This window comes from Dendrobates tinctorius, unplaced genomic scaffold, assembly GCF_039654945.1.
Source record: "Dendrobates tinctorius isolate UK_male_01 unplaced genomic scaffold, ASM3965494v1 ptg000276l, whole genome shotgun sequence".
NCBI lineage: Eukaryota > Metazoa > Chordata > Amphibia > Anura > Dendrobatidae > Dendrobates > Dendrobates tinctorius.
Window position 1 is genome coordinate 3086387 of NW_027361943.1, and position 26541 is coordinate 3112927.

Sequence of the window (26541 nt, forward strand, 5' to 3'; positions counted from 1 at the left end):
ATTTTCAGCTTTTAGGTTGGGTGGATGTTACTAAATCCTTTATTATTAGGCAGGCTGTCAAAGGTTGGAAGAGGATTCAGCCTAGTAATGAGTGCAGGCGCCCTATTTCCTTTGTTTTACTCGGGCGCATTATAGCTTTTACGGAACAGTCGTGTATTTCTTCTTTTGAATCGGTCCTCATGTCCGCGGCATTTGGTTTGGCATTTTTTGGTGCTTTAAGAATTAGTGAGTTGGTTCCACGGTCGAAAATTAGTTTTGACTGTGGTTTACTTCTTGAGGATGTGGTTTTTCTGGAAGCAGCGGTTCGGGTTCGAAGATCAAAGACTGATCCATTGGGTCGAGGTACGTGGGTGTTGTTGCATGTTTCAAACCCCCCGAAGTGGTGGCAGTTTTTTCTTAACTCATGCAAATTTTTCTCCTTTGACGCGGTACCAATTTCAAGCTGTATTTAATAAATGCTTGTTAGGTGTGGGAGTTTCGGTTGGTGACTATGGTACTCATTCATTCCGTATTGGGGCTGCTACAGAGGCTGCCAAGGCAGATTTGCCTGATGCGGAAGTGCAGAGGATAGGCAGATGGCACTCAACATGCTTTGCTCGATATATTCGGCCGGATTTGTTATACTAACGTTTTTATTTTACCCACAGATGCTGTTAGACCGACTGTCTGGTTGCTTGGACATTCATACATGTTTTGGGCAGCACAACGAGCCGAGTGCCGCCCAGGCGGGAGGCATCTGGGTTTTCGGGACGTGACCTTTATGTGGCGGGGCATCAGGGGCTTGCAATGGCCGCAAATCCTACCGGAAGTAGTGACCATCGCCAGAGGAGCCATGGGGTCGGTAATATTGGTCTTACATGCGGGGGGAAATGACTTGTACTCGTACAAGGTGGCGGAGCTCCTAACCATGATGCGGGCGGATAGTTTTTTTCCGGAATTGGTTCTGGTTTGGTCCGAAATTGTTCCGTGGGCCGTGTGGCAATGAGCCAGAGATGGGATGGCCGTCAAACGCACCAGGAGGACAATTAGTGCTCGCATTTCCAACTTCGTGCATGAGAAATTTGGAGTGGTCATCAGACACAGGCAATTGGCGGGAGATAATACTGCCCTATTACGGCCTATCGTTCAAATGGGGTACATTTGAACGATATCGGGCTCGATATCTTCTTATCCGGTCTTCAAGATGGGGTGGAGCAAGCATTGTTATTGATGGGTGGGGGTCGGAGTCCTGTTTGAGAACAGGATTCTCCGTGGCGGTGAAAGGATGAAAGGCACAAGGTTATGGCTTGCTGGCTGGCTTGCCTGTTATATGCAGCAGGGAATTTGGCGGTGAGCGCGTTTGTAGTAAAGCTAAAGTGCCATTCAAATGGTTGTTAAAATAAAAGTATTCAATAAAAGCTGTGACCGACCATCACCCATCAATTTGGTAGTTGAGTCTGTTTGTTGCGGTTGGTGGGGTAGGGGAAGCGCGCCGGTGGGGTTAGTCCTTTAGGTCGCCGCAGTCAAGACAGCTGTGACCTGTCCACACACTCGATCAATCACACTCAAACCTCTCCAACGTAGCCAAGACCAAAGAGATGTCTAGGACACAGGGACAAAACTGTAGACCTGCACAAGGCGAGGATGGGCTACAGGACAATAGGCAAGCAGCTTGGTGAGAAGGCAACAATTGTTGGCACAATTATTAGAAATGAAAGAAACAAAAGATGACTCAATCTTTCTCAGTCTGGGGCTCCATGCAGAATCTCACCTTGTGGGGTAAGGATGATTTTTAAAAAGATCAGCAATCATCAGGGACCTGAAGAGAACTGTGACCACAGTCAAAACATTGCCATTAGTAACACACTATGCTGCCATGGATTGAAAATTCTGCAAGGCATGCAAGGTCCCCCTGCTCGCGCCAGCACATGTCCAGACCCATTTGAAGTTCACCAATGACCATCTGGATGATACAGACGAGGCATGGCAGAAGGTCATGTGGGTCAGATGAGCCCAAAATAGAAGTTTTTGGTATCAACTTCACTAGCCGTGTTTGGGGTAGAAGAAGGATGGGTACAACCCCAAGAACACTGTCCCAACCGTGAAGCATGATGGTTGAAACATCATACTTTATGAGTCGTTTCCTGCAAAGGGGACAGGACGACTGCACTGTATTGGAGGGAGGATGGTTGAGTCATGTATCATGAGATTTCGGACAACAACCTCCTTACCTCAATAAGAGCATTGAAAATAGGTCCTGGCTGGGTCTTTCAGCATGACAATGGCCTGAAATACATAGCCAGAGCAACTAAGAAGTTGCTCCGTAAGAAGCAATTCAAGGTCCTGGAGTGGCCTAGCCAGTCTCCAGACCTGAACAAGATAGAAAATCTTTGGAGGGAGGTGAAACTAAATGTTACCCAGCGACAGTCCCAAAACCTGAAAGATCTGGAGAAGATCTTTATGGAGGTGGGGACCAAAATCCCTGCTGCAGTGTGTGCAAACTTGGACAAGAACTACAGGAAACATCTGACCTCTGTAATTGCAGGCAAAGGTTTCTGTACCAAATATTAAGTTCTATTTTTCTATTGTATCAAATACCGTATATACTCGAGTATAAGCCGATATATTCAGCCCATTTTTTGGGGCTGAAAGTCCCCCTCTCGGCTTATATTTGAGTCAAATACACCAGGGGGTCGGAGGGGGAGGGGAGGCGGGGGTGTCAGGTCATACTTACCCGTCCTGGCACGGTCTCTGCAGCCCCCAGCTTCTCCGCGATCTCCCTTCCTTCAGCTGTCACATGGTACCGCTCATTACATCATGCATATGCACATATTTATGAGGTGTAATGAGCGGTACCACGTGACCGCTGAAGGCAGGAAGGGAGATCGCGGAGAAGCTGGGGGCTGCAGAGACCGTGCCAGGACCGGTAAGTATAGCGATACTCACCTGTCCAGGGTCCATCGCTGCTTGCTGCTGTCTGACACGTCATCTGTCAGTGACGTTCAGACAGCAGAGGGCGCGGTGATGTGGTTAGTGCGCGCCGAGCCCCCTGCAGTCTGAACGTCACTGACAGATGACGTGCCAGACAGCAGCAAGCAGCGGCACATGGCCCCAGTGACGGAGAAGTGAGTATGTCATTTTTTTTATTTTTACATGCAGCAGCGGCAGCACATGGGGCATAATGTATGGAGCATCTTATGGGGGCAGCACATGGCATAATCTATGGAGCATCTTATGGGGGCAGCATATGGGGGCATAATGTATGGCACATCTTGTGGGGGCAGCATACAGGGGTATATTCTATGGAGCATCTTATGGGGCAGCATATAGTGGTGTAATCCATGGAGCATCTTATAGGGGCAGCATATAGGGGCATAATCTATGGAGCATCTTACAGGGGCAGCATATGGGGGTATAATCTATGCAGCATCTTATGGGGCAGCATATGGGGGAATAATCTATGGAGCATCTTATAGGGGCAGCATATAGGGGCATAATCTATGGAGCATCTTATGGGGGCAGCATATGGGGCCTATTCTATGGAGCATCTTATGGGGCCATAACCTTTATGGAGCAGCATATGGGGCATATTATTCTAGGGAGCATCATATGGGGCCATTATTAACCTTTGTGCAGCATTATATGAGGTGTATTTTGTATGGAGCATCTTATGGGGCCATCATGAACTGTATGGAGCATTGCATGGGGCTCCTGATTGAATATGGATATTCAAAAACATTTAACCTACTGATGTCTCAATTAATTTTACTTTTATTGGTATCTATTTTTATTTTTTAAATTTACCATTAGCTACTGCATTTTCCACCCTAGGTTTATACTCGAGTCAATAAGTTTTTCCAGTTTTTTGTGGCAAAATTAGGGGGGTCGGCTTATACTCGAGTATATACGGTACTTATTTTATGCAATAAAATTAATTATGTAAAAATCACACAGTGTGATTTTACCAATATTTTTTTTAAAGATTTTGTCTCTCACAGTTGAATTGTACCTACGATAAAAATTACCAGATTTTACGGTTTATAAAATGCACTTTTTTCCCCCAAACTTGGGGGGGAAATGTGGGTGCGTCTTATAATGCGTATATACCATACCGGTACAGTTGCTGCATACTGGGATGAGGTGTCTGGCAGTGCTGCTGGGGTGTCCGGCAGCACTGCGGGGGTCTCCGGTGCTGCGGGAGACTCTGCCGACATTTTGTTAAAGGCCAGAGCCCCCGCAGTTCCATGGTTTCCTGTGCGGTGGACTCCATGAAAATGGCCGCCGGGGGGCGGTGCATGTGCAGATGGAGATCTTGGCATCAATATCTCCATCTGCACATGCGCCACCCCCCGGCAGCCATTTTCCCATAGTTCACTGCACAGGAAACCACAGGGCTGCAGGGGGGCTCTGGCCTTTCACAAAATGTCGGCTGAGCCCCTGCAGCACCGGAGACCCCAGCAGCACCGCTGGAAACCCAAGCAGCACCGCCAGACACCCCAGCAGCCCAGCCAGACACTCCAGCAGCACCGCCGGGCACCCCAGCAGCACCGCGGGACACCCTAGCAGCACCGCCGGGCACCCCCCGCAGCACTGGACACCCACAGCGGTGCACTGCACATCGCAACACCCCTTGAACCCAGCATGAGGCCTGCAGCATAACCCCACTCCTGACTCCTCCAGCAACGACCCTGGGACCGCGTTTCACTGCAGCCACCACCCCCGGTAAGCAATAAGACGCATGGATTATAAGAAGCACCACCATTTTATTTGAAAAAAAAAATTCCTATTTTTCTTCTCAAAATTTGGGGTGCATCTTTTAATCCGGAGCATTTTATAATCCGAAAAATACAGTACAGATCTCTCCATTTTTTGTAAGTGGGAAAACTTTCAAAATCGGCAATGTATCAAATAATTATTTTCCCCACTATATGTCTACTTTGGAAACTCCCTTGCCATGACAGGTATTAGAGGATTAGCTGTTCTGAGGAACAATTTAGAAAATGCTCATTCATCCTACAATAGTTCTAATGGGACAATAAGGCATTGCAAAGAGATCAATAAACTCAATGTGCAGAAATTAAAGTGGTTCTTCAGGGAGCAGCCCTCTGTTTTGGCTGTTAAATTGAATTCCTGAACCTGGGAACATCTTTCTAATATGGCAGATGTATTGTGAGGAAAGAGGGAGACACAAGCACAATATAGGGTCTTATCCCACAAATAAAGTAAGCGGTTTGACAAAAAACTGCTCACCTGGTAGTAGGTATTCAAAGCATGTATAGATAAGGGCTGCTGCAGATCCACAAGTCGGTCACCGACTATCTGAAACAGAGCTCTGCAAAGGAATGCGTGGATTTTGTCCGCGCTGCCCAAATGCTGAAATTCCAGAAGGTTGATAAAGTTTGACAGTGGTTTATTCTACGCGTTTCAAGGTTTTTTGCAACCTCTTCTACAGGAAATATCAGTGTGGTATTTCCTGAAGAAGAGGTTGCAAAAAATCTTGAAATGCGTAGAATAAACCACTGTCAAACTTTATCAACCTTCTGGAATTTCATCATTTGGGCAGCGTGAACGAAATCCACGTATTCCTTTGCAGAGCTGTAATATGGCAGATGGGAATGGCTCAATGCCCTTTCATCATTGCCATTGCCCTTTGATGCCTGCAAGATATTTTCACAAATATCAAAGACTAACCGTCACTTTCAAGCAGAGAACAGGTGTGTACAGGTGCATACTAAGAGTAGCCATCTCTGTTATGATTGAGTCACCGTAGGAGGCAAAAATAGAAATGCTAGCTAAGTCCAGAAAACCAGAGAAGTTGGCAGCTATCGGATTGCAGACCCCTGAACCTATCAACAAAACTAGCAGTGGCCGTGGGGGGCTCCTACGATGCCCTAGGCCCCTCGATCACAGCCGGAGGACTACATAGCCTAAAGACAGAAAGGGAAATCTAAACTGCCCCAGAGCAGACCCCAAAGCAAAAGGCAGCCCCCCACATATAATGACGGTGAAGCAAGAAGAAAGAACAAAACACAGACAGAAAGATAGACTGAGCAAAGATGGGGCCCACGCTAGCTTAGATAGGAAAGGACAGGAAGGCTGCTGTCTGCAATCCGTGAAAAACCCTATGAAAATAAGAGCCAACCAACTGACAGTAAAAAAGGCCCTGAAGTCGCTAGGCTTCAAAAAAGCTATGTCAGTACTCAGGAATATTCTGAAGACAGAGCAACAGGCAAAAGGAGATTCAGCTCACCCCAGCAGGGAATGGCAGAATCCAGAAAAGCAAGGAAAACAAAACACTAATGCAAAAAGGCAAAGCAGAAATCTTAGCTTTAGATGAGCAGGAATCAGACTGGTTTCCTAGAAGTCCACAGAGAAATCACCCGCAGGCCAGAAGGGCGTCGGCAGCCTTATATCCAGTCATTAACTCCACTCAGCCAGTCATCATCATCAGCCCCAGGTGTTTGACAATCAGGCTCACTACCTTTCTTCACCAGAAGAGGGAGTTCCTCGGGCCTCAATAGTGAAGGGGAAAATGAACTCACAACACATCTCCATATATAAGTAACAGATAAAGTTGGACTCTGTAACATTATAGCACGCAAAGATGAAGAATATGAAATTGAAATTGTGTTACTGCCCTAGAAAATAGGAAAAAACAAAGATACTTAGGGCATAAATTGGGCAATTCATGTATGCCCAGTAGCCAAGACAAGGCGATCCTCTTTGCTGGGAAACTAATGTGATTCCTCTCCTGGGCTTATAGCCTACATTTATATGGGTAGGTAGGATCCTGCTGTGATTAAAACCTCCATAGGCTGATGGGTAGAGTCTCGGTCAGAGAGCCTATGTATAACCAATATCATAGACTAGCCATCACTTCAAGAGAGCAGGTGTGAACAAAAGCATATTACTCGTATCCATCTCCATAAATACTGTAACTAACATTTAATAAGATATATAACTAACATTTAACTAATATTTGTTAAAATAAGATTTGTTAACGAAGATTTGTAAAAATGATCGTACCTCGAGTAAGATTAGTCCCAATGCAATATAGCCCAGGAACAAAAGATTGCCTCGACCCCAACTGACAATCTTGTCCAAGCAACCGTCAATAAAAATACGCTCCTCTGCATGCCAACTCATGAGGTTCTGTGTCTCATATCCACACATTGTATTAATAACAGTCTGTAAAAAAAAATTTTTTAAAACGACAAGTAGTTACAACTAGAGACTGTGACAGGGAACTTAAACATATGCAGTGACATTTTGTGTCCGCTGTTCTACATTCATCTGTATCATGGTAATGAAGAATTTTAAAGACAGCATCCCTGTCTCTCAACCAGTAGGGTAGCTCTCTGCGGTGACAGAGGGTCTGGTTGTCCTTGGCCCCACGCTCAGATGAGGTCACCCAGAGCTACCTCCAGTCTGCACTGTATCAATGTGTAGCGAGCAGTTAAAATTAAACTCTGCTGTGGAGCAGGGAAACATGATACCCCCTGCAGTACTGCCCCCATTCTCTAGTCCACAGGTTGATTAAACCTGCGATCTACAGAAAAGCAAAGACGCACGGACTGGGCTGGGGACAGCGTGATGATCCTCAAGATCCATGGTTGCTGAGTATAAAATGTTTTTTTCTATTTTATTGTAATAGTGCTCGTATGGGGACTACTGAGGGCCATCAATTGTGGGGGAGGACTACCAGGTGCCATCCACACAGTGTGGGGGGACAATTAGGGGCCATCCATACAGTTTTGGGTGACTACTGGGGGCCATCCATACCCTGTGGGGGGACTACTGGGGGCCATCCACACAGTGTGGAGGACTGCTAGGGGCCATCCATACAGTGTTGGGCGACTACTGGGGGCCATCCAGACAGTGTGGGGGGACTACTGTGGGCCATCCAGACAGTGTGGGGGAACAACAAGTGGGCCATTCATACAGTGTGGGGGGACTCCAGGGGTCTTCCATACAGTTTGTGGGGGGAACTACTGGGGGCCAACCATACTGTGTGCCAGGACCACTGGGGGCCAGCCATACAGTGTGGTGGGGGCCAGCCATACAGTGTGGCGGAGGACTACCAGGGGCGATCCATACAATGTGGAGGGACATGTGGGCCATCCATACAGTGTGAGGGGCTACTGGACTACTAGGGGCCATTCATACAGTGTTGAGCGACTAGTGGGGGCCATGCAGACAGAGTGGGGGGACTACTGTGGGGCATCCAGGCAGTGTGGGGGAACTACTGGTGGTCATCCATACAGTATGGGGGAAATACTGGGGGCCATTCATACAGTTTATGGGAACTACTGGGGGCCATCCATACAGTGTGGGGACTACAAGTGGGCCATTCATACAGTGTGGGGGGACTACTGGGGGCCATCCATACAGTTTGTGTGGGGAACTACTGAGGGCCAACTATACAGTGTGTGCCAGGACCACTGGGGGCCATTCATACAGTGTGGTGGGGCCATTCATACAGTGTGACAGGGGACTATTAGGGGCCATCCATACAATGTGGAGGGTCAAGTGGGTCATCCATACAGTATGAGGGGCTACTGGACTACAGGGGCCATCCATACCATGTGAGGAGGGTACTATTGGAGCCATCTATACAGTGTGATGGGGACTATTAGGGGCCATCCATACACTGTGGAGGGACAAGTTGGGTCATCCATACAGTGTGATGGGTTACTGAACCACTGGGGGCCATCCAGACAGTGTTGCGTGTACTACTGGGAGCCATCCAGATAGTGAGGGGGGACTGCTGGGATCATCCAGAGAGTGTGGGAGGGACTACTGAGGCCATCCAGACAGTGTGGGGGAAACTACTGGGGGCCATCAAGACAGCGTGGGGTGTTATGAATGGGTCATCGAGGAGGAAAAAATAAACAACACGCTATGGCTACTTTCACACTTGCTTTGTTTTGCAGCGCGTTTTTCCCGCAAAAACACGCATGGAAAAAACGCATACAAACGCATACAAATGCTGCGTTTTTTTCAAGCATTTTTATGAGCATGCATGAAAAAAACGCAGCATTTTTATGCGTTTGTATGCGTTTTTAGTGCGTTTTTACTGCGTTTGCATTTTTTTCCAACATTAGTTGGCCCCTCACACTAACCCAAACCATGACTTTACTAACCCTAACCCTAACTGTTATGATTGAGTCACCGTAGGAGGCAAAAACAGAAATGCTAGCTAAGTCCATAAAACCAGAGAAGTTGGCAACTATCAGATTGCAGACCCCTGAACCTATCAACACAACTAGCAGTAGCCGTGGGGGGTTCCTACGATGACCTAGACCCCTCGATCACAGCCGGAGAGATACATAGGCCTAAAGAAGGAAAGGGGAAATCTAACTGCCCCAGAGCAGACCGCAAAGCAATAGGCAGCCCCCCACATATAATGATGGTGAAGCAAGATGAAAACACTTACACAGACAGAAAGACAGGCTGAGCAAAGACGGGGCCCAAAAACTACCTAGATAGGAACGGATAGGAAGGCTGCTGTCTGCAATCTGCCAAAACCCTATCAGAGACAAAAGCCAACAAGCTGATATAAAAATGGCCCTGAAGCAACTAAGCTTCAAAAACTAAATCAGCACTCAGGTACTTTCAGAAGACAGAGCTCACGGAACACTGCACACTCCAGCAGGGAGTGGCAGAATCCAAAAAGCAAGGGAAACAAAAACAAATCTTAAATGCAAAAAGGCAAAACAGAAAACTTAGCTTTAGGAGAGCAGGAATCAGACTGGTGTCCAAGAGTCCACAGAGAATTCACCCACAGGGCAGAAAGGGCGTAGGCTGCCTTAAATCCAGTCAGAGACTCCACTCAACCAATCGTCTTCATTAGTCCCAGGTGCCTGATAATCAGGCTCACTACCTTCCTTCACTAGAATAGGGAGTTCACCAGGCCTCAGTGACGGAGGGGAAAATGAATTCACAACAGTACCCCCCCTTGAGGAGGGGTCACCGAACCCTCAACAACGCTACCAGGGCGATCAGGGTGAGCCTGATGAAAGGCACGCACCAATCTTTTGGCATGAATATCAGAGGCAGAGACCCAGGAATTATCCTCCTGACCATAACCCTTCCACTTAACCAAATACTGGAGTCTCTGTCTAGCCAGACGGGAATCCAGAATTTTCTCTACCTCATATTCCAAGTTACCTTCAACCAATACAGGGTCCGGAGGTGCCACCTCAGGCACAACTGGCTCAACAAACCTCTTCAACAAGGACTTATGGAACACATTATGGATCTTAAATGTGACAGGAAGAGCCAAACGAAAAGAGACCGGATTAATAATCTCCAAAATCTTGTAAGGTCCAATAAATCTAGGCTTAAACTTAGGAGAAGCCACCTTCATAGCAATATTCTTAGATGATAACCACACCATATCACCAATCTTAAACTGGGGACCAATGGTCCTATGTCGATTGGAAAACCGCTGGGCCTTTTCCTGGGAGAGAGATAACTTATCCACCACTTGGTCCCAGATCTGGTGCATTCTCTCCACCACAGTGTCAACACCTGGGCAGGCAGAGGGCTCCACCTGCCCTGAAGAAAATCGAGGATGAAACCCAAAGTTACAAAAAAAAGGTGACATCAAAGTTGCAGAACTAGCTCTATTTTTTAAAGCAAATTCGTCCAAGGGCAAAAATGAAACCCAATCATCCTGATCAGCGGAAATAAAACATCTCAAATACGACTCCAAGGTCTGGTTTGTTCTCTCTGTCTGCCCATTGGTCTGAGGGTGAAAAGCAGAGGAGAAGGACAACTGAATTCCCAACTTGGAACAGAACGTCCTCCAAAATTTAGACACAAATTGAACTCCTCTATCAGATACAATGTTCTCAGGAATCCCGTGCAAGCGAACCACCTGTTGCAAAAAAAGGGGCACCAACTCAGAGGAAGATGGCAACTTAGGGAGTGGTACAAGATGAACCATCTTAGAGAACCTATCACAAATCACCCAAATAACAGTCATTCTTTGAGAGACCGGCATATCAGAGATGAAATCCATTGAAATATGGGTCCATGGCCTCCTGGGGACCGGCAAAGGCATCAACAACCCACTAGAGCGAGAACAAGATTTAGACCGGGAGCAAGTCCCACAGGACTGCACAAAATTCCTGACATCATGAGACAAGGTGGGCCACCAAAAAGAGCGACTCACCAGATCTCTAGTACCAAAAATACCCGGATGACCAGCCAATGCAGAGCAATGAACTTCAGACATCACTCTCTTCTTCCACTGGTCAGGAACATACAACTTTCCACTGGGGCAACGCTCAGGTTTGTCCTCCTGGAACTCTTGCAGAGCAAGTTTCAAATCGGGCGAGATGGCAGAAAGAACTACCCCTTCTCCTAAGATGGTAGCAGGCTTGGTCACCACAGGAGAATCAGCAAAGAAACTCCTAGAGAGGGCGACTGCCTTGACATTCTTAGTTCCAGGAAGGAAAGAGACCACAAAATCAAAACGTGTAAAAAACAAGGCCCACCTAGCCTGTCTAGGGTTCAAGCGTTTAGCCGACTCTAGGTAAATCAAATTTTTGTGGTCAGTGAGGACCACAACTTGATGTTTGGCTCCCTCCAACCAATGTCTCCACTCCTCAAATGCCCATTTCATGGCCAACAGTTCCCGATTCCCCACATCATAGTTACGTTCAGATGAAGAGAACTTTCGGGAAAAGAAGGCACAGGGATTCATTTTAGATGTTACCGGATCCTTTTGGGACAACACTGCTCCTGCACCAATCTCAGAAGCATCCACCTCTACCTGAAACGGGAGTGAGACATCAGGTTGCCGCAGAACCGGGGCGGAGGTAAATCTACGCTTCAGCTCCTGAAAGGAAGCAACCGCCTCCGGAGACCAATTCAACACATCAGCACCCTTCCTGGTCAGGTCAGTCAATGGTTTGGCAATACTAGAAAATTTTGCTATAAATTTCCGATAAAAATTAGCAAAACCCAAAAACTTCTGGAGGGCCTTCAAAGAAGTGGGCTGAACCCAAACATAAATGGCCTGTACCTTGGCCGGGTCCATTTCAATAGTTGACGGAGACAAAATAAATCCCAAAAAAGAAATCCTCTGTACTCCAAAAAGGCATTTTGATCCTTTGACATACAGAGAATTCTCTCTCAAGATCCGGAACACAGTCCGAATATGTTCCACATGAGCATCCCAATCCTTGGAGAAGATCAAAATATCGTCCAGATAGATAATCAAAAATTTATCGACAAAGTCTCGGAAAATATCGTTCATGAAGCACTGGAAGACAGAAGGGGCATTAGTGAGCCCAAAAGGTATCACCAGGTACTCAAAATGTCCCTCCGGAGTATTAAACGCCGTCTTCCATTCATCCCCCTGCTTAATGCGGATAAGATTATACGCCCCCCTGAGGTCAAGCTTGGTAAACCAGCAAGCACCTCTGACTCTAGAGAATAGATCGGAAATCAGGGGTAACGGATACTGATATTTAATAGTAATTTTATTGAGGGCACGATAATCAATACACGGCCTTAAAAAACGATCCTTCTTGGCCACAAAAAAAAACCCGACACCTAAGGGTGAAGAGGATGGTCTAATATGACCCTTCTCCAACGTCTCCTTAATATAGGACCGCATAGCCTCGTGCTCGGGTACAGATAAATTGAAGAGCCGACCCTTAGGAAATTTACACTGCGGGCTTAGTTCAATAGCACAGTCATAACTCCTATGAGGAGGCAAGGACGCAGACTCATTCTCACTAAATACATCATAGTAGTCCGCCAAATAGTCAGGAACCTCATGTGACTGAGGAGAGGTGGAAAAAACCGGAGCCTCACTAAAGGTACACCGGCAACCCCAACTCACCACAGACACAGACTTCCAATCCAAAACTGGATTATGAATCTGCAACCAGGGAAACCCCAGAACAAGGGCATCATGCAGACCATGCAACACCAAAAATCTGCAATTTTCTTGGTGGTCTGGGCCAACCCGCATGACCAACTGGGTCCAAAACTGAGGTTTATTTTTAGCCAGAGGGGTAGCATCAATCCCCCTCAAAGGGATAGGCGTCTGCAGAGGTGTCAACTGAAATCCACAACGTTTAGCAAAATCCAAGTCCATTAGGTTTAGCGCTGCTCCCGAATCCACAAAAGCCTTGGCGGAAAAGGTGGACAGGGAACAGATCAGAGCAATCGCCAAAAGAAACTTAGGCTGAACCCCACCAACAGAAAACGTGTGTGCAAAGCGTTTCTCACGTTTAGGACAGACAGAAATAATATGTGAGGCATCTCCACAGAAAAAACACAGCTTATTGCGCCTTCTGAATTCCTGACGTTGCGCCTTAGACAAAACTCTATCACATTGCATAGGTTCAGACGTCTGTTCAACCGGTGGCAACACCTCTCGTGTAATCCTGCGTTCACGTAAACGCCGATCAACCTGAATGGCTAAAGACATAGAATCGTCCAGACCAGAGGGAACAGGAAATCCCACCATAGAATCTTTTACGGCTTCTGACAAACCCTTCTGAAAGAGAGCAGCCAAGGCACTATCATTCCAGGTAGTAAGGACCGCCCACTTTCGGAACTTTTGACAGTACAACTCTGCAGATTCTCTACCCTGGTTCAATGCTAACAGGGTCTTTTCAGCCTGATCAATAGCATTAGGTTCGTCGTACAGCAACCCCAAGGCTTGAAAAAATGCGTTCACATTAGTCAGAATAGGGTCATCTGGTTTCAAAGAAAACGCCCAATCCTGGGGATCGCCGTGCAGCAAAGAGATGACAATTTTAACCTGCTGCGCGGGGCTCCCTGACGAGTTAGGCTTCAAAGCAAAAAATAATTTACAATTATTTTTGAAACTCAAAAATTTACATCGATCCCCAAAAAATACATCAGGTGTGGGGATCTTTGGTTCAACAGCATGTGAACGAGCAAGATAGGCGGAAATTCCTCGCACTTCAGCAGCGAGCTGCTCCACATGATCAGACACTTGCTTTATCTCCATTGAGAGAAAAAAAAAAAATTCCCCCTACGGCCTCAGAGATATAGAGGAAAGAATATACACACACCTTTTTTTTTTTTTTTTTTTTTTTAAACACAATTCTTTCCTGCTATTGAGTACCCCAGGATCTGCGGTTGGGCGGGTGATTCTGCTATGATTGAGTCACCGTAGGAGGCAAAAACAGAAATGCTAGCTAAGTCCAGAAAACCAGAGAAGTTGGCAACTATCAGATTGCAGACCCCTGAACCTATCAACACAACTAGCAGTAGCCGTGGGGGGTTCCTACGATGACCTAGACCCCTCGATCACAGCCGGAGAGATACATAGGCCTAAGGAAGGAAAGGGGAAATCTAACTGCCCCAGAGCAGACCCCAAAGCAATAGGCAGCCCCCCACATATAATGATGGTGAAGCAAGATGAAAACACTTACACAGACAGAAAGACAGGCTGAGCAAAGACGGGGCCCAAAAACTACCTAGATAGGAACGGATAGGAAGGCTGCTGTCTGCAATCTGCCAAAACCCTATCAGAGACAAAAGCCAACAAGCTGATATAAAAATGGCCCTGAAGCAACTAAGCTTCAAAAACTAAATCAGCACTCAGGTACTTTCAGAAGACAGAGCTCACGGAACACTGCACACTCCAGCAGGGAGTGGCAGAATCCAAAAAGCAAGGGAAACAAAAACAAATCTTAAATGCAAAAAGGCAAAACAGAAAACTTAGCTTTAGGAGAGCAGGAATCAGACTGGTGTCCAAGAGTCCACAGAGAATTCACCCGCAGGGCAGAAAGGGCGTAGGCTGCCTTAAATCCAGTCAGAGACTCCACTCAGCCAATCGTCTTCATTAGTCCCAGGTGCCTGATAATCAGGCTCACTACCTTCCTTCACTAGAATAGGGAGTTCACCAGGCCTCAGTGACGGAGGGGAAAATGAACTCACAACACCTAACCCTTAACCAAACCATACCCTAATCCTAACCCTAACCCTTAACCAAATTATACCCTAACCCTAACCCTTAACCAAACCATACCCTAACCCTAACCCTGACCCTAACCCTTAACCAAACCATACTAACCCTAACCCTAACCCTTAACCAAACCCTACTAACCCTAACCCAAACCCTAACCCTAACCATAAACCCTAACTAACCCTAAACCCTAACCCTTAACCAAACCATACTAACCCTAACCCAAACCCTAACCCTAACCCTAAACCCCCTTAACTAACCCTAACTCTAACCCAAACCCCTAATTTCCATTGTCTAACCAATGGTCAACAAAAAAACGCATGCACAAAAAAACACATACATGAGCATGCCAATGCGCACATATGCGCACCCATAGACTTATAATGGGTGTCTTGCTGTAAAAAAAACGCATTGCGCGCGCATGCGTTTTTTTAGGCAAGTCGGATGCCCAAAAAATGCAACAGGATGCATTTTGTGCGCCTGAGCGCACACCACAAAAAAACGCATGCGCGTAAAAACGCATACAAATGCATGTGTATGCGCACATAAGCGCATAACATGCAAAATATAGGAAAAAAAGGGCATGCATTTTTTAGCGCTAAAATACAGCGCAAAAAAACGCAAGTGTGAAACCAGCCTAAGTCTCAGAAAACCAGAGAAGTTGGTAACTATGCAGATTGCATATCCCTAGATCCCTGAACTTAACCGCACAACTAGCAGCAGTCGTGGAGCGTTCCTATGTTGGTCCTAGACGCCTCGTCACAACCGGAGAGCTACATAAGCCTAAAGCAGGAAAAGAGGAAAACTAACTGTCCCAGAGCAGACCCCAAAGGAAAGACAGCCCCCCACATATATTGACGGTGAAACAAGATGAAATTACAAACAAAGGCAGGAAAATAGGCTGAGCAAACAATGGGGCCTGGTTAACTAAAAAGGACAGAAAAGGAAAGACACTGTCTGCAATCTGCCAAAAAAAACCTACAAAAATATTGTCCAACACTTCTGATAACAAAATTAACCCTGAAGCCACTAGACTTCTACACCTACAGTGGGGCAAAAAAGTATTTAGTCAGTCAGCAATAGTGCAAGTTCCACCACTTAAAAAGATGAGAGGCGTCTGTAATTTACATCATAGGTAGACCTCAACTATGGGAGACAAACTGAGAAAAAAAAATCCAGAAAATCACATTGTCTGTTTTTGTTTCATGTTATTTGCATATTATGGTGGAAAATAAGTATTTGGTCAGAAACAAGCAATCAAGATTTCTGGCTCTCACAGACCTGCAACTTCTTCTTTAAGAGTCTCCTCTTTCCTCCACTCATTACCTGTAGTAATGGCACCTGTTTAAACTTGTTATCAGTATAAAAAGACACCTGTGCACACCCTCAAACAGTCTGACTCCAAACTCCACTATGGTGAAGACCAAAGAGCTGTCAAAGGACACCAGAAACAAAATTGTAGCCCTGCACCAGGCTGGGAAGACTGAATCTGCAATAGCCAACCAGCTTGGAGTGAAGAAATCAACTGTGGGAGCAATAATTAGAAAATGGAAGACATACAAGACCACTGATAATCTCCCTCGATCTGGTGCTCCACGCAAAATCCCACCCCGTGGGGTCAGAATGATCACAAGAACGGTGAGCAAAAATCCCAGAACCACGCGGGGGGACCTAGTGAATGAACTGCAGAGAGCTGGGACCAATGTAACAAGGCCTACCATAAGTAACACACTACGCCACCATGGACTCAGATCCTGCAGTGCCAGACGTGTCCCACTGCTTAAGCCTGTACATGTCCGGGCCCGTCTGAAGTTTGCTAGAGAGCATTTGGATGATCCAGAGGAGTTTTGGGAGAATGTCCTATGGTCTGATGAAACCAAACTGGAACTGTTTGGTAGAAACACAACTTGTCGTGTTTGGAGGAAAAAGAATACTGAGTTGCATCCATCAAACACCATACCTACTGTAAAGCATGGTGGTGGAAACATCATGCTTTGGGGCTGTTTCTCTGCAAAGGGGCCAGGACGACTGATCCGGGTACATGAAAGAATGAATGGGGCCATGTATCGTGAGATTTTAAGTGCAAACCTCCTTCCATCAGCAAGGGCATTGAAGATGAAACGTGGCTGGGTCTTTCAACATGACAATGATCCAAAGCACACCACCAGGGCAACGAAGGAGTGGCTTCGTAAGAAGCATTTCAAGGTCCTGGAGTGGCCTAGCCAGTCTCCAGATCTCAACCCTATAGAAAACCTTTGGAGGGAGTTGAAAGTCCGTGTTGCCAAGCGAAAAGCCAAAAACATCACTGCTCTAGAGGAGATCTGCATGGAGGAATGGGCCAACATACCAACAACAGTGTGTGGCAACCTTGTGAAGACTTACAGAAAACGTTTGACCTCTGTCATTGCCAACAAAGGATATATCACAAAGTATTGAGATGAAATTTTGTTTCTGACCAAATACTTATTTTCCACCATAATATGCAAATAAAATGAAACAAAAACAGACAATGTGATTTTCTGGATTTTTTTTCTCAGTTTGTCTCCCATAGTTGAGGTCTACCTATGATGTAAATTACAGACGCCTCTCATCTTTTTAAGTGGTGGAACTTGCACTATTGCTGACTGACTAAATACTTTTTTGCCCCACTGTATATCAGCACTCTGAAATATTCTGAGACAGAGCAAAAAGAGGCCAGTCCAATAAGGGACAAAAAACAGCTTGGCAAATACTGATACATAGGAGTGGAAATTCAGCATAGCCCCAACAGGGGCAGGCTGGCCACAAGAAACTGAACTGACCAACAAGCGCAGGTGTGAACAATAGCAAAAAAACAAACTTAACTTGAGAAGACTGGAAGAGAGCTGAAGTCCAGGACCTGAGATGCAGACTGAATCACCAGCACTAGGATAGGGCGTCGGCTGTCTTATAACCAGTCTGATACTCCAGAGATCCAATCGTTATCTTCCTCATCAGGTGGCAGATCACTACCACTTAAACCAACCTCACTACCTCCTGTCACCACCAGAGGGAGAGCGGGAGGGGAACTCTCAACTGGTGGAGCCGAAAATGAGTTCATAACAGTGGGGGTGACTTAAGGGGGGCAACCACACAGTTTGGGTGGGTGGCTACTGAAGGCCATCCAGACAGTGTAGGGGAGAATACTGGGGCCATCCAGTGTGGGTGGGACCATTTGGGGCCATCCAGACAGTGTAGGGGGACTACTGAGGGCCAGACAGTGTGGTGGGGACTACTGGGGACCATCCATACACTGTAGAGGGACTAGTAGGGCCATCCATACAGTGCGGAAGGCTACTGGACTACTGGGGGCCATCCCGACAGTGCGGGGTGGACTACTTGGGTCATCCAGACAGTGAGGGGGGACTATTGGGATCATCCAGACAGTGTGGGAGGGACTACTGAGGCCATCCAGACTGTGGGGGTGACTTATGGGGGGCAACCAGACAGTTTGGGGGGTGACTACTGGAGGCCATCCAGACAGTGTTGGAGAGAATACTGGGGCCATCCAGACAATGTTGAGGGGATTACTAGGGGCCATCCAGACTGTGGGTGGACTAGGTGGGCTACAGGGGCGCATACAAACAGTGTGAGAGACTAATGGGGCCATCCATACAGTGTGGGGGTACAATGGAGGTGACTACTGGACAATTGGCGACCATCCATACAGTGTGTGTGGGGGAACTATGGGGATCATCCAGACACTGTGGAGAGAAAACTGCGGATACTACTGGGACCCATCCAGACAGTATTGGGAGGGACAATTGGGGGCCATCAAGACAGTGTGGAAGAACTACTGGGGACCATCCATACAGTGTGGGGGAACTACTGGGGGCAATTCATACAGTGTGGGGGGACTACAGGGGCCATTCATACAATATGGAGGGACTACTAAGGGCCATCCATAAAGTTTGCAGGGGGAACTACTGGGGGCAAACCATACAGTGTGTGCAAGGACCACTGGGGGCCATCCATACAGTGTGGTGGGGACTACTGGGGCCATCCATACAGTGTAGCGGGGGACTTCTAAGGGCCATCCATACAATGTGATGGGCTACTGGACAACTGTGGGCCATCCATACCATGTGAGGGGGACTACTGGGAGCCATCCATACAGTATGGCGGAGGACTACTAGGGTCCATCCATACAGTGTGAGAGGCTACTGGACTACTGGGGGGCCAGCCAGTGTAGAGGGACTACTGGGGGCCATCCAGACAGTGTGGGGGACTACTAGGGGCTATCTATACAGTGTGGGGGACTACTGGGGGCCATCCATACAGTTTGGGGCGATTAACAAGGGCATCTATACAGTTGAGGGGCTACTGGGAGCCATCCATACAGTGTAGGGGGACTATTTAGGGCCATCCAAATAGTGTGAGGGGACTACTTGGGGTCATAATACAGTGTGGGAAGACTACTGGGGGCCATCACATAGTGTGGGTGGGCTACTGAAGGCTATCATACACTGTGGAGGGCTACTGAAGGCCAACATACAATGAGTGGGCTACTGGGGGCCAGACAGTGTGGTGGGGACTACTGGGGACCATCCATACACTGTAGAGGGACTAGTAGGGCCATCCATACAGTGCGGAAGGCTACTGGACTACTGGGGGCCATCCCGACAGTGCGGGGTGGACTACTTGGGTCATCCAGACAGTGAGGGGGGACTACTGGGATCATCCAGACAGTGTGGGAGGGACTACTGAGGCCATCCAGACTGTGGGGGTGACTTATGGGGGGCAACCAGACAGTTTGGGGGGTGACTACTGGAGGCCATCCAGACAGTGTTGGAGAGAATACTGGGGCCATCCAGACAATGTTGAGGGGATTACTAGGGGCCATCCAGACTGTGGGTGGACTAGGTGGGCTACAGGGGCGCATACAAACAGTGTGAGAGACTAATGGGGCCATCCATACAGTGTGGGGGTACAATGGAGGTGACTACTGGACAATTGGCGACCATCCATACAGTGTGTGTGGGGGAACTATGGGGATCATCCAGACACTGTGGAGAGAAAACTGCGGATACTACTGGGACCCATCCAGACAGTATTGGGAGGGACAATTGGGGGCCATCAAGACAGTGTGGAAGAACTACTGGGGACCATCCATACAGTGTGGGGGAACTACTGGGGGCAATTCATACAGTGTGGGGGGACTACAGGGGCCATTCATACAATATGGAGGGACTACTAAGGGCCATCCATAAAGTTTGCAGGGGGAACTACTGGAGGCAAACCATACAGTGTGTGCAAGGACCACTGGGGGCCATCCATACAGTGTGGTGGGGACTACTGGGGCCATCCATACAGTGTAGCGGGGGACTTCTAAGGGCCATCCATACAATGTGATGGGCTACTGGACAACTGTGGGCCATCCATACCATGTGAGGGGGACTACTGGGAGCCATCCATACAGTATGGCGGAGGACTACTAGGGTCCATCCATACAGTGTGAGAGGCTACTGGACTACTGGGGGGCCAGCCAGACAGTGTGGGGGGGACTACTGGGGGCCATACAGACAGTGGGAGGGACCACTTGGAGACATCCAGACAGAATAGGGGAACTACTGGTGACCATCCAGACAGTGTGGGGGGGACCACTTGGGGACATCCAGACAGTGTAGAGGGACCACTGGGGGCCATCCAGACAGTGTGGGGGACTACTAGGGGCTATCTATACAGTGTGGGGGACTACTGGGGGCCATCCATACAGTTTGGGGCGATTAACAGGGGCATCTATACAGTTGAGGGGCTACTGGGAGCCATCCATACAGTGTAGGGGGACTATTTAGGGCCATCCAAATAGTGTGAGGGGACTACTTGGGGTCATAATATAGTGTGGGAAGACTACTGGGGGCCATCACATAGTGTGGGTGGGCTACTGAAGGCTATCATACACTGTGGAGGGCTACTGAAGGCCAACATACAATGAGTGGGCTACTGGGGGCCATCAAACAGTTACTGTGAGTCCCATCATGCTGTGTATATGGGAGCTGTGAGGTGTATCATGCTGTGTAGAGGGGAACTATAAATGGGGAGACTCATAACATAATTAAATGTTAAGTGGGCACTTAAGAAGCATAATTGCTTTAGGGGCATTCGAGGTATTGTGACTGTCAAATGGGCACACTGGGGCATTAATACTTTCTAGAAGCAAAATGCGGTCACTGTTTTCTAGAGCATTTGCACAGGGCACAATTTTATCATTTAAAGGAAAATGTCCAAATTGAGCCCAAAGTGTGACTATTTTGTGTTGCCACCAATATTTTCACGCACTGCCTTAACTCGACAACATCATGAAGCTGGTGGATGTTGGAGACCTTGCGCTCCTCCACCTTCCGTTTGATGATGCCCCACAGAAGCTCTATAGGGTTTAGGTCTGGAGACATGCTTGGCCAGTCCAGCACCTTTACCCTTAGTTTCTTTAGCAAGGCAGTGGGGGTCTTGGAGAAGTTGTTGAGGTTATTATTAGAGTTGAGCGACTTTTGGTTTTTTAGGGTCGAGTTTCGTTTCGTGAAACCCGACTTTTCCAAAAGTCGGGTCGAGCAAGATCGGCCGATTATAGGGAAAAGTCGGGGTCGTCCCGAAACACGAAACCCAATGTAAGTCAATGGGGAATAAAAGTCGGCAGTGAGAGGAGGACAGGAAACACACCTACAGTGCCCATTTGAATGCCAAAAGCATCAATTCTTCTTACTTAAGCTTGTCAACCTTAATTAACTTCATAATACAAGTTACGCACTGAAAAATGGGGGTTATTTGGCTAAAGTTGTGGGGGGGTAGGGCTGGCTCCAGGTTTTCATGTGCCCTGGGTGAAAGAGCGCCCCTTTAACACATACCACAGCTCATCATGCTCCGATACGGCAGAGAAATAGCGGTATAGTACAATGAAAAATACTTCACTTTTTACATCTCATGACGAGGCCCATCTATTTCTCCATACAGAATCATTGGTCCCATATAATGTTTGAAACAGTATATGATGAGCTCCACATAATGCTACAGTATATGTTGGTCCCCATGGATGAAGCTCCACTGTCTTATGGGCCCAAATAATGCTCCAAACATAATGGGCCCCATTTCTAATGCTCTAGTGTATAATGGGCCCTGTAAATGCTGCTCCAGTGTCTGATGTCCACCTTTGGAATGTTCCAGTGTATGGTGCACCCCATCTATCATTCTCCAGAGTATAGTGCTCCCCAAAAATTGCTGTCCCAACATTGAAAACAATCAAATAAGTCTCCTCGCTAGGGAATCCCTGTACTAGTCTGGACTCCTCGTCGTCCCCATCTTCCATCTCACTGCACAGTATTTCAACCTTGCAAGTGCTGTGATCCTGAGCAAGCAGGGGGGGCCCACTCGTTGGCGACGGCACTGGCACAGGGCCCCTGATAGCACGGTGGTGTGTCTGATGGCGGGTGGGCCGAACCTGCACTTTCATCTGCAGCTTCCTCTTTGTCACCGTGTAAGATGGAACTGTATATGCGAAGGGTAACCTGAGTTTCATCAGGGTCAGATTCAGGCCGTGTAGCGTGCGAGGGGAATGTAGTGGTCTGGGTCAATGTACCAGCAGATTCATCGAGCAGTGGCTGGGCATCAGTGCACTTGTGTCGCCCCCAGGAGTACGGTCGCCACAGTGGCATTACCTTCCTCCTAGGGAGTGTGATGTCATGCTTGGGAGCAACGAAGGATCTCTCTAGCAGGTTAACTGATTGGGCGGCGTTATTCCCACGAGTCATGACCCTCCAAACAGCGTTCATGAAGGCAAAGTGTTTGTTTTACGTGGGCAGTATGGTTGCAAAGCTGAACCTTAAAGGAATGTCCAGAAGGGCACCACCAGGAGTGGAGCCTACGGTTAAATTCGACTCCATCTGGGAAACCTCAACCATGCCAGCTACAGAAAAGATGCACACATTGCAAGCTTAATTCCGTTAACGAACGAGACTCCGTCATGCCCCGCGGTCCGAGTCCGGTTTACTAGAGGGACACGTGAGGCTCTGGCACATGAGATTGGCCAATAACTGGTGTGTCATGCCCTTACATGTCCGTGGCTGCATGTGCGCTACACTGAAAAGGCCAGCGTTTGTCGCTTACAGGTGCAGATAACCCGCTGAACAACGTTAGTGATGGGGATCACTGATTACAATTATTACCCGCGAACGATGATTTCCCAGTAAGTGCAGGTCAACCGCAGTTCCGGAATTAGGCCTAACCGTCATTCCTGAAAAAATGAAAAACTTACGTGAGCAAACCACAGGTGCTGTAGCTTGCTTAACAGCTCGCCATCCGTTCTCACGCCCAGTATGGATTACACGTGATTGCACAAAGGTGAGAAAGGGTACCGTATCCCCGGATAACATGTATGGATAGCGTACACATTCAAAATATATGTCAATACATCAGGAGGCAGGCTCAGACAGTGTTATGCCCAGTATGACTTGCACGTGATTGCACAAAGGTGAGAAAGGGTACCGTATCCCCGGATAACATGTATGGATAGCGTACACATTCAAAATATATGTCAATACATCAGGAGGCAGGCTCAGACAGTGTTATGCCCAGTATGACTTGCACGTGATTGCACAAAGGTGAGAAAGGGTACCGTATCCCCGGATAACATGTATGGATAGCGTACACATTCAAAATATATGTCTATACATCAGGAGGCAGGCTCAGACAGTGTTAGGTCCAGTATGGCTTGCACGTGATTGCACAAAGGTGAGAAAGGGTACCGTATCCCCGGATAACATGTATGGATAGCGTACACATTCAAAATATATGTCTATACATCAGGAGGCAGGCTCAGACGGTGTTAGGCCCAGTATGGCTTGCACGTGATTGCACAAAGGTGAGAAAGGGTACCGTATCCCCGGATAACATGTATGGATAGCGTACACATTCAAAATATATGTCTATACATCAGGAGGCAGGCTCAGACGGTGTTAGGCCCAGTATGGATTGCACGTGATTGCACAAAGGTGAGAAAGGGTACCGTATCCCCGGATAACATGTATGGATAGCGTACACATTCAAAATATATGTCTATACATCAGGAGGCAGGCTCAGACGGTGTTAGGCCCAGTATGGATTGCACGTAATTGCACAAAGGTGAGAAAGGGTACCGTATCCCCGGATAACATGTATGGATAGCGTACACATTCAAAATATATGTCTATACATCAGGAGGCAGGCTCAGACGGTGTCAGGCACAGTATGGATTTGACGGCCCAGACTACACAGCGGAGGAGCAGGGAGAGGTAAAGATTGCAAATGCTGGGGCCCTGCCCAAGCAAGGGGGGCCCACTCGTGGGCGTCGGTACTGGCACTGGGCCCCTCATAGTACGGCGGTGTGTCTGACGGCGGGTATGCACCACCACCGTCAGTGACACTTGATTGCACTATGAGGGACCCTGTGCCAGTGCCCGCGCCCAAGAGTCGGCCTACCCACCTGTCCAGGGCAACGGCACTCGCACGGTGTCGTGCGCTAGGTGGTGACCCCGGCCATGGGGGGGGAGGCAGCATAGTTAGGGAGTTTTAGAAAGTGGCATATGTTGATGTTGGACATTCAGCTGATGCAAAAGGCGAAATAGGTCAAGTCCCAGGAAGAGGTGGACCAAAGCAAGCCATTTTTCTGTCACCCTATGTGTCATCAGGGGAAGGTGGGACAAAATCCTTGGAAACCCATGCATGGTTCATTTTAATGAAGGTTAGATCATCCACATTTTGGGTTGACAGACGGGTCCTTTTTTCTGTCAGGATTGATCCAGCTGCACTGAAGACTCTTTCCGATAGCACACTTGCAGCTGGGCAAGCGAGCTCCTGTAAGGAATATTGTGCCAATTCCGGCCAGGTGTCCAGTTTAGCGGCCCAATAGTCAAAGGGGAATGACCTGGGTGGGAGAACATCGATATGGGAGGAAAAGTAGTTTGTAACCATAGTTGACAACTGCTGTCTCCTGTCACTTTCCATCGATGCAGTATTACCAGTTGTGTGAGCGGTACTTGAAAAATCAGTCCACAACATTGTCATGAAACCCCTGTCTCCAACGCCACTTCTGCTGTGTGCACCATGAACACCTCTGCCAAGCTGCCCCCGGCCCGTACGGCTCGTGTGAGAACCATCACCACTGCTGTGTGCTGGGAATGCCTCAAGCAACCGATTTCCCAGAGTTGCTTGTTTATTAGCCAATATTAGGTCAAGGTTCTCCTGTGGCATGATGTTTTGTAATTTGCCTTTATAGCGTGGATCCAGGATGCTGGCCAACCAGTAGTTGTCATCGTTCATCATTTTGGCAATGCGGTGGTCCCTTTTTAGGATCTGCAAGGCATAATCTGACATGTGGGCCAATGTTCCCGGTGTCAATGATGCACTGCGAGTGCTGGTTGAAGGAGCACTTTCTGGCAAATCCACATCCTTCCAGTCACGCAAAAACCCTGTACCAGACCTTGCCACGCCAACATTTTCACTTGCCCCACGAGATGCATCCTCTTCCCCTAAGTAATCATCCCCATCATCATCCTCCTCCTCCTCTTCTTCCTCCACCTCGTCCAGGAGAGGTCCCTGAGCAGACAATGGCTGAATGTCATCAAGGATTCCCTCCTCCTCTTCCTCCTCATCAACATTGGCTGCAGACGCCTGCTCCTTAAGGTGCGTCAAAGTTTGCATGAGCAGACGCATAAGTGGGATGCTCATGCTTAGGATGGCGTCGTCTGCGCTTACCAGCCGTGTGCATTCCTCAAAACACTGAAGGACTTTACAGAGGTCTTTCAGCTTCGACCACTGCACACCTGTCAACTCCATGTCTGCTCTCAAAGTGCCTGGCCGTGTATCCTCCCACAAATGCATTATGGCCTGCCTCTGCTCGCACAGCCGCTCCACCATGTGCAGGGTGGAGTTCCACCTTGTTGCAATGTCGATAATGAGGCGGTGGTTGGGAAGGTGGAGCAATCGCTGCAGCTTCTGCATACGAACGGAGTGTACAGGCGACCGGCGGATGTGCGCGCACAGTATTCGCACCTTCTGGAGCAGGGCTGTTAACTCCGGATAATTTTTGAGGAAGCACTGCACCACCAGGTTCAAGGTGTGAGCCAAGCAAGGTATGTGGCTGAGTTTTGAAAGGGCTATGGCTGCCACAAAATTACGGCCGTTATCACTAACTACCTTGCCTGCCTCAAGATGTACACTGCCCAGCCATGACTCAGTTTGTCGCTTCAAGTACTCGGCCAGCACCTCGGCGGTGTGTCTGTCGCCCAAACACATCATCTGCAACACAGCCTGCTGACGCTTTCCACTAGCTGCTCGATAGGGGGACACATCGTGTGCAACAGTGGCAGCTGCAGATGGAGTGCTCGTACGACTGCGCTCTGTGGACGAGCTTTCGCTTCTGGAGGAGGAGGAGGAGGAGGAGGAGGGTCGAACGCCTACAGCCAACTGTTTCCTATACCGTGGGCTAGGCAGCACTGTCCCACCACCGCTGTCCCCTGTGGACCCTGCATACACCACATTAACCTAGTGCGCAGTGATGGACACGTAACAGCCCTGGCCATGCCGACTGGACCATGCATCAGTTGTGAGGT

General features: G+C 48.0%; 1 protein-coding gene across 3 annotated transcripts in view; it reads right to left on the minus strand.

The window, feature by feature from the left end:
• The window catches only part of LOC141072566 (tetraspanin-33-like), a 156956-nt gene that overhangs the window by 16274 nt on the left and 114141 nt on the right, over positions 1-26541 (minus strand). For 2 of the 3 annotated variants that reach the window (XM_073559845.1, XM_073559844.1), the window contains one exon: positions 7006-7167. The exons of the other annotated variant lie outside the window; for it this stretch is intronic. In XM_073559845.1, coding sequence (XP_073415946.1) covers positions 7006-7167 — 162 coding nt within the window. The remainder of the gene's footprint in view (positions 1-7005; positions 7168-26541) is intronic. 3 annotated transcript variants of the gene reach the window in all.